We start from the raw sequence: 9,891 nt of genomic DNA on the forward strand, positions 1-9,891 counted from the left end.
CCATGAAACAAATCAGATTTATTCCAAAAAAATTAGCGAGATTATCCGCACTAAAACGAATTTCTTGTTCTTGAGATGCGTGAAATTTATGAAATCAAAGAATAGAGTGAAAGAAAAAGAAAGTTCTCGATAAGAAAAGAGTAGCTACAGAGTCCAATGTTAATTAGATCTACACTAACAATGGAGGAATAGGCGTATGTAAAAACGAAATTAACGTACAAAATGCCTTTTAATGCTTCCAAGTCTCCGACTACAGAAATAACAAATACAGACAGATCAAACAAGATCCTCTTCAAAAATAAATACAACACACAAGGCAGCAGACACATCAGCAGCTTCAGTTGGTAAGAATCTGGAAGGAAAAGAAAAGAGAAACAAGAAGAAGAGATTACCGGATCAGCCAGTGTAGATGTGGATATGGAGAGCGAGAATGAAGACAGCATAGAGGACGAAGAAGATGAGAGTGTGTATAGCAACAGCTTTTCCATTGGTCTTCATGCTCCCAAACTCAAACTGGCGATTATTACCCGGAAACTGAAACAGAAGGCCAGGAGAAAGCAGTACGAAGAGTACAACTCCGATGACCACCGGTGCCCAATCCGACATAGTTTCAGAGATACCGTAAATCAGTAAAAGAAAAGAGAAACTCAAAGTAGAAGAAGGTAAAGCGATTTGATGTTTAGAAAGAAAAAAGAGAAGAAAAAAAAATGGCTTCGCAGTAACGCGACGAAGAAGAAGAAGAAGAGAAATGGAATTGAGCAGAGTTCAGAGTTTGGTTGAGGATTCGAAAATTATGGGAATCCGAGAAATTGTTGTTAATTACGAGATTGACACTGATTAGTCAGGTTTCAATCGGGTGTGGGCGGAAGTATAATATTACCAATAAATGAAGTGTTAAATGGGCCCGAAGGCCCATAATTGGATGAAGAAGTGGGGAAGGGGATGGCCCAGGAAATTGCGCGGGTTTGTTAGGGTCGGCGGCAGAATAAGCGGGAAAGGGGAAAGGGGAAAGGGATGGTCCTGAAATAATGGTGGATTTATGTGCAATGTGCTCTTGCTTTTCTTAACCATTAAATTGCTTTAAACTTTGTGCCCTACACCCAACCCCAACTTTGGGGTCCTCTCTACTTCCTAATATTTTAATCTTTTGGAAAACTACAAATGTTATTTCAACCCTTCACATGAAATGAAAAGTTGGGTATCACAATACAAAATAACATCAAATCTTTTCATATCATTCTTGTTCCATACTTAATAGGTGAAAAAGTGCTCAAACTGTATCCATTCATAATTCACCTCACTAACCACACAAAACTAGGTCACAACTCTCTACTTTCCTATTTTAACTCATCCAATGAAGTACCTATAATGACTCTCGTTTCATAATTGTTGGTAACATGTGCAATGTTAAAGTAGTTTAAAACGATTGATGCTACATAAACTCAACTCTATTACTTTTCGTTGGTATAGGTTATTCACAAGAGGTATTGATCTTTCGTTTTTGGGATGCATATATGTTGATCTCCTATGACAGCTTTTAGTTTTTCTTAGGATTGAGTCCATTTCACTATGGGTGTTACCTCACTCAACATTCAACAATAACAAATAAAGACGTATGAGATGGTGAGTGTTTTATCAACTAAAGTATATTTGTATTAGAATATTGATGAGAATATATAGTATAGGATTGAAGTGGAGGACATAATTATGCAAAGCAAGGGGAAGGTGTCAATGGTGTGTGGGGTTATGTGGGGTTATGGACAATGTAAAAATAGAATAAAAAAAGGGAAAAGAGTAAAGAAAAAGGTGGTGGGCGTTTAAAGGTTGAGTTTTTAGAAGAAATTCTTATTCCTCATCCCAATAGAGAAGAGATAAAAGAGATCAAGAGAAGAGAAGAGAGGAGTAAGAATATGAATGATTTAGCAGGTCCATTGATAGCATCGATATTGTTTGCGTTTCTATCACCAGGAATGATAATACAGATGCCTGGATCAGAAAAACCACTTGAATTCATGAACTTCAAGACAAGTTTTGCTTCCATTTTTGTTCATGCTGTTGTCTTTCTCCTCCTCCTTATTCTCTTCCTTGTTATGCTCAATCTCCATATTTACATCTAATTATGTAATCTCTCTCTCTCTCATCTCTTTCAGTTATCCACTTATATCGTTTGTAATTTCATCTTCCTTTCTTTCTCCTTCATTAATGCAAAAAACTACCTGTCTTCTTCATTTCAACTTCTCTTCTTGCTTGCTTTACTTTCTTTTCTGTTTACTTCACTTCAAGTTAAACTACAGGTTTAGTTGCTATCATTTTGATGTCTATTTTATTTCATGATTTTTTTAAAAAATAATTAATAATTGATCTATTAAGCTTAGATTTTAGTTTTATTTGTTGAATGAAACCTAAAACTTCAAATCTTTTTTTGGATAAATAGGTAAATTTTAAAGATTCAAATTTTTTTAAGAAATCAGGACTAAATTTTTAACTTTGAAAAAAAGGACTTTAAGATTTTTTTTGAACTTATCAGACTCTGATCTTGTAATGATTTTGTTAGATGACAAATTCAAAACTTTAGCACATACTTTTTCTTTCAAATACATATGTAAAAGCTTAGCATTTTGATTTATAGTTAAATTGGGGAGTAAATGATTCAAACTTTGAGTCCATTTAGTTGATTCCATTTGGGTGGTAATTAATTTATTATAAAGAATAATATTAGTTGCGTAGGAAATTGACTCAAGTAGTCAATAATTATTTGGAAGAATAAAGTCATGGATTGGTGTTGTTGTGTTTCTAATAATTATTATATGATTCTCTTTCTTTTTACAAGATAATCAAGTCCATGATCTTGTTGTTGAATTAAGATCCCATATCTCTACTAACTGATGATTATTATTCATTCTATATGTTGATATTTAATTTATTGATCAACCAAAATAAATGTAATTAACTTTTTTTGTGTTGGTAAAAAAAAATTTAACTTTTGCCCAACACTAGCAACATTTACTCAAGCAAGTGCGACTTTAGGACGTATTATTGTTAAGAGTTTAGTTGTTTATGCACAAAAAAACTCAATCTTATATAATATATTTCACATTAATATTTGAAGTTTTCCTTCCGTAAAAGAGTTGGATTCATAATTAATTTTAGAAATATAATTAGGTTTTCAAAACTTGCGGTCTTGTTTGATAATTAAGACGAATTTTTTAGAAGAAAAACAAGAACTTCGATACTTTGTTATTAAACTAGATCAATTTACAAATATTGACCGTTGAGAACAGATAACGAAAAGAGAAACAGTTTTAAATACTAAAATTGTTGAAAATATTTTTAAATATTTATTTTATTATTCATTGATATATATCTATGGAAGTTGTTTAAACTACTAGATAGTAAAAGTCTATCAATAGTGTATCAATTTTATCGTACTCGTAAATATTTTGAAAATGTTGATAAAATTTTTTTTTGTCATGAGGAAATATATGTTTGCACATGTGATGTGATGGGATGGGATTGATAGATTTGAAGAATCAAAATCCTCAAAAACATAGAAGAGAAAGTTAAGAGAATGATGCTATATACCAATTCCTCATCTTCAAAGATGGCAAACCCACATATACTTATTAACAAATCAAAGGAGATTGAGAAAAAAAATGGATACAAAACAAGTTTAAAGACAAAAGACAATCAGATTTAAGGGAAAGAAAGAAAAAAAAAGAGAGAGAGAAAGATGTGAAATTAGGAGCCCATATAAACATGAACACGAACAGCCAACAAGAAGATACAGATCAATGCAAAATAGAGAATTGAATGAACCAAAATGGAGACTCCACTCGTCTGAAAATTCCCAAATTCAACGAACCGACTCTTCCCAGGCATCTGAACCAACAAGCCCGGAGTTAGCAGAACGAACAACATCACCGCTACAAAAACCGGACCCCAATCCGCCATTGATCTTTCTCGATAGTACCTCTCCCTCTCAACAACAAACCAACAGAGAGACGATCAGGAACATATCAAAAGCAATGGAAGCTAAGGTGTTAATAGCGGTGAAGAAAAGGACAAAATTATGGTGGAGGGATGACTTGGAAAGTTGAAGCTTAGTGAATGAAGTTATTCAGATTCACATGTTTTCTTTTTTTGTTTTTTCATAAGTGGGGTTTGCTTAATTGTATTATCTTTGTGGTTTAATTGATTTACAAATCATAATCCATCAAATTTGTTATCTAACATTCAAATACATCCAACAGAGATTCAACAGTTACTATTTAACATACTTAATTACGACTATAACTCTATGATTTAGAAAATTAAACATACCATTTGGCTTGTTTAACTTAAAAGCATCATTCATTATTTGATGATATCCTCTTATAAAATTGTTCCATTTTCACTTTGGTAACGTAATTAACAAATAATTATTTTTAAACTTGCATGTCAATTATTTTTTTCAATTTTGTAACATTTGGTTAATTGTTGATGGTTTCTAAAAATGTGTATTTGTGGTTGGATTAAGATAGCAAGATTATGCGTCTAATTCACCACTATCAAATTTGATATTACCCTTTGTCATGTGCACAAAGTTCCTTCATGTTTTATTCTTGGCTTTCTATTCAATCATTAATAACCTTTACAAATTCATCCATAACTTTACGAAATGTGTTGTTCATATATGTTTATATATATTATTCATAGTAGGAGGTGATATTAACTTGAATATAGTTAATTAATTTGTTAAGGTATATTAGATGATGAAATAGGTTGAGATATTAGGAGAAGAGACCATGGTCAAATTAAAGAAATTCATCCCTAAAATGAAAGAAACACTCTCTAAATATGATCTATATTGAAATTGAACATACACATATACAATGCTTTTTATCATTAAGTTATGCTCAATTAATATTAGTAGTATTACTCTTGTAGATTAGTGTTTGTCTATTGCTATTTATTTTGAATTAAGAAACGCTTTTAGTTTTTTGAAATTTAATGTGACAATTTAGTCCATCAAACCTCATACCTCAATTCATGTCTATTGAGACCATTGATAAAGTAGTAAACACAAAAATATTCAAGTTGGTGCTCCACCTCAAGGTATATGTGAAGGAGGAGGGGCTATCATAACAATTGGGCTTGGCCTGTATGGGCTTATCAGATCATCAACATGGTGTTGGCCCTCAAAATTGTTCCTTAGAAGTTCGATACCTCATCATATCATTCGGTTTTTAGTGGAATAATATGTGATAATGATTATAAATTATTTAGTCTCATGCCCTTATTATCATATATAATGTATTGAGGACTTCATACATCTTGTTGTGTGAGATCAAATAGGTAATAAAAACATCCATAAAGATCGACATTCTCATATCTAAGCAATTGAGAGTACTGAGAGTTGAGAGTATTTAGAGGATGGATTGGATTGAAATAATTTTGTATTTCAATCTCCTACTTGGTTTGTTGGTTATAGAATTGATTTGTAACCATAAACCTCATTACAACTCTCATCTATTATCATCAAACGACATTGCTATAAATCAAATAAGTATATGTATGTAAATCAAATTTGATCCGTGTAATTTTTACTAACCAACCTAAACCCTAAATTTGTTTAATCCACCCTTAATTTTCAATTAATTAACTCAACAATCAATAAATTACAAATAAAAATAAGAAAGAAAATATTAAAAAAAAAAAAAAACAATCAAATCTCCATTTATTTAAAATATTGATAAAAGCAGAAAACAATCATACACTTAAAAAAAGAGAACGTCGACAGCAGGGTTCGAACCTGCGCGGGCGAAGCCCAACAGATTTCAAGTCTGTCTCCTTAACCACTCGGACATATCGACTCTTTGTTTCTCTAAACTGATCATTATATATTACTAATAGATTAATGGAACAATCATAAAGCTAACTTAGTAAACCTTCACAAAACATATGATTTTATTACCCAAATGTGATCTCAAACAAAATATTGTATATGTACATATATTTATATGAAAAGAAAGAAAAAAAAAAAAGATGTTTATTCCATTAAAAAGATAAAGGTTGTTTTAGGATATTTTCAAAGTCATATTCAATACGCAATTTGGTAATAGGACAATTGAAATTTATGGACTCACATACAACACTTGCGATGTGCTCTTCATTCAATTATCAATTTCCCCACTTATATAGTTGTATTTCACTTTTTTGTTTCAATCCCTTCCTTTCAACACATCTTATAATTTCATTCCTTTTATCTTCCTTTCATTTTAATATTTGGCCCCATTTTGACGGTGACGTGTAAAATTAAAATTTTTAAGAACGTGGGTTCGATTGAAAACTATCCAAACGTTCAGTAAAATATAAAAGACTTCTTTACAAAATCAATTAGAGAATGACCACATTAAAATTTTGATTAAATTAAAAATGTTGAAATTAACTAATTTCAACTCTCAAAATTTACAAATTCAACAACTTTCAAATTTTTCAACTAAATTCTACTAATTATGATCAGCTCAACACAGATTCCAAAACTCAAAACAAAATGCAAAATGCCAAAAACAAACATAGGTAGATTGAATTTATAAAATGAATGAATATTATTTTAAACATATAAAACAAAACATCGTTTTTTGTCATTTAATTAAATATGAAGGAAAATTAAAAAAAAAAAAAAGAAAAGTGAAAATTTTCTTTTTCTTTTTAGAAAATAAAAAAGAAATGGAGAAAGTATAAAGAGTTGATACGTGGAATATTTGCTTCCAAGTGGATTAGGGTTTGTGAATGACTCATCATCTTTATCCATTCATATTGAATCTATATATATAAAATGCTAATTCTTATCTTTCCTATAATTATATATCATTCTTTTTACCTTTCAATTTAGTTCAATATTAAAACCATACCCTTTTATATATATAATTTCTTCCAAAATCCAGAGATATGATACTTTGAATTTTAAGAAGGTAGCTTCATCAATTATTTAGAAATTTACACGTTGAAGAAGTTAGAACTAAAGCATGCTGGTTGTTTCAGTACTATTGGACGACACGTCATTTTATTAAGTTGTATTCTATTTATTTTAAGTTGAAATTGAGTATTTGGTTCTTTAAAATTTATTTAAAGAATGAGACCATTTAATTAGGAGTCTTGTTTTGAATTTTTCTTTTGATTTTTGAAATAATCATAGTTTGAAATTTCATACTAGTTAACACCTAACTTCAACGTTTTTGGATTAAAGAACACGTAATATGGATATAGATTGAAGTCATTTTGAAATTTTAAATTTGTGTGTTACACTTTATTTGTATTAAAGAAAACTAAAATAACATAGTGTTTAATTTTTAAATATGATTATATATGATATAGTTAACTTTATATAAATACAAAACAAATTCAAATGATAATTGGCTTCCACTATTAATAAGAAATAGGAGAGAAATTCACTTCTTCTTCCTTTTTCTTTCTAAATAAATAATTGCTAATTTGACATTAATTATTTCTTATAGTACAAAATCAAATCAGTCATTTCCCCACATTTATTTAACAATTATGAAACACTAAACTATATGATGTACCCAACGTCTCTTTTTCTAAAACAAAACTACATGTATGTGTTGTAATAATACTATAAAGGTACATTTATAAGAATAGTTAAATAAATCAAAATATATATATATTATAATAAAACTTTTGATTTTTATCGAATATTAATAGAAAATGATAATATTTGTTAGGGTGTACATGAGGTATCTATCTTTTGTTATCGAGTTTAATTTCCAACTAAAATAGTCCAAATAGAATTTTCAACTCAAACCAATCCAACCTTAAGATTTTGGGTTGAGTTGGATTGTTTGGTTATTTATTTATTAACTTAGATGCTTAAATTTGTTACTACATATATTAATAACTAAAATTTTATAAAATTGATCAAATGTTAAATATATAAAAATATAGTTATGAGTGAATCACGTCTTGTGTGATTATGTTCTTAGCTTTCTACTCGGTCTTGTCTCAAAATGATAAACATATTGAGTTGACAATCTGGTTATTTTCACCCGTACAAATGAAAGAACAATCTCTCTCACGAACAAAGGTTCATAATACACACATGATTAAAACTAAGTTACCTAGATCATCATCATAATAAAATAAAAACCTAACTAGTTAATAGAGTTATATATAATGGTTACTTATTGCATAGAATACTCTATCACTCGCATGTTACTTACACGAACGTGTGAGATCATTGTGTGTATTAAATACAAAGTGAGTTGTATATTCATAATGTTATCAAGATAAGGTATCCAACTTTATCCCTATAGTATCTCAAACATTGATTCTTGTATGTTTCTACATACAGTTCAAGGCTCATCAAATATCTTATGATTAAAATATTAGTTTATTTGATTTAGGTTATTAAAACAAAAAAATAATTAATAACACTTTATTGAAATAAGAATTGTCAAAAATAACAAATTTGACAAAATATTTAAACATATAGCAAAAATTTCAGATTATATCAATATAATAGACACTGATATGCTTCTATCAATGGTATTAACAAACAGTGATAGAAGTCTATCTGTTTCTATTAATGACATAGTCGAAAATTTTGTTATACCTTATAAATATTTTAATTTATTTTATAATTAATTAAAGAAAATCCCGATTGAAATTATAATAATAACATTTTATTAACAATAGTCAATGAATTACATAATTACTATCTACGAGTTTTAGAATATAAAACCAAACACCTACGTGTAGTTCGATCTCTAATATTTGACCATTTGATTCTCTTTTAATTGAATGTGTATGTGGATGTAGTTCAACTTCTATTGATTGTCGAGAGAATTTTCTTTAGGCTCTATAAAGACTAAAAGTTGATGAACCTCTCCAAATGAATAAAACTTTTCTAGTTGTAGAGTTCTCTACTCAGTTTTGTAGGCTTGGACTTGGTTGGTCCATGACTTGTCCGGTGGGTTCAACAAGTTTTAATATTTAATTGAATCAAAATAATTAAATGAATCCAACTTCGACACAACACTCATGTAAAATTTTAAATGACAACGACCGATAATTTATGACTTGATCCTAAATATGTGATTCAACAATGAATAGCATTAACATCAAACTTGGGGGTCGAACAGATATCTTTCAATATCCAACAGAATCATAATCATAAATGTAATATGGTATCACACATACCATAAGAATAGTATTATTCTAACATTAAGCAATTAAATATACTGCGGCGGCAAACAAAGCATATTTCATCACACAATACAATTTGTTTAAAATGTAAATAATTTATTATCAAATTAAACAAACCCATCAAATCATAATAATAATAATAATAAATATCTTGCAACTTGGCACACTCAACAATAAATATCTTCCTATGTTTGGTTCAATTATTTATTACTTAAAAAAATACTTATAATTTAAACTTTTTTATACTTTGTGGTTAATCAGTGTGGATGTTAACTTAACATAATATTAATCTTTGCATAATCTCTCTAAACTAAGCCCTTGTGTCGTGTTAAGTTAGTTGATGTTTAATTAAAAAAGCTAAGCCTGTCAATTCACACACATTTATAAAAGAAAATATATGAAGTTTTGATGTGTCTACTAATTCAATTTTACCATAATCAAATGTTTGTTCTTTAGGGAATTTTTGGCATAAAATACAATTAATTGTTTATTATTATTATTGAAAAAACCTATTGTTTTTTTAGACATGTGAATAGACAAAATTATCATTTATAATAGTGCACAATCATTTATGAGACTTTTCTAATGTAAATGCACAAAATTTCAAATTATTATATTGTCACGTGCTTGAAAAAAATGCCATATATTTTGAAATTTAAATCCTTCTAAATAATGAAGTGAATTTTT

General features: G+C 29.0%; 2 protein-coding genes and 1 non-coding gene across 3 annotated transcripts; 1 reads left to right on the forward strand and 2 right to left on the reverse strand.

Annotated features, from left to right (window-relative positions):
* Positions 1-113: 113 nt before the first annotated feature.
* Positions 114-4,071, reverse strand: LOC101211888. The gene is made up of 2 exons (XM_011651652.2): positions 3,750-4,071; positions 114-623 (listed from the first exon to the last, which is right to left on the reverse strand). The coding sequence occupies exons 1-2, from the start codon at positions 3,949-3,951 to the stop codon at positions 397-399; spliced, it is 429 nt and encodes a 142-aa protein (XP_011649954.2). The 5' UTR covers positions 3,952-4,071; the 3' UTR covers positions 114-396.
* LOC101212134 lies at positions 1,739-2,234 on the forward strand. Its single transcript, XM_004138574.3, has one exon. It carries the CDS (start codon positions 1,911-1,913, stop codon positions 2,115-2,117), a length of 207 nt encoding a protein of 68 aa, XP_004138622.1. The 5' UTR covers positions 1,739-1,910; the 3' UTR covers positions 2,118-2,234.
* A 1,699-nt stretch (positions 4,072-5,770) lies between the features above and the next one.
* Positions 5,771-5,852, reverse strand: TRNAS-UGA. The gene has a single exon. It is a non-coding gene; the product is annotated as a tRNA-Ser (tRNA).
* Between the last annotated feature and the right edge of the window lie 4,039 nt (positions 5,853-9,891).

Source organism: Cucumis sativus, chromosome 2 (genome assembly GCF_000004075.3).
Source record: "Cucumis sativus cultivar 9930 chromosome 2, Cucumber_9930_V3, whole genome shotgun sequence".
Lineage (NCBI taxonomy): Eukaryota > Viridiplantae > Streptophyta > Magnoliopsida > Cucurbitales > Cucurbitaceae > Cucumis > Cucumis sativus.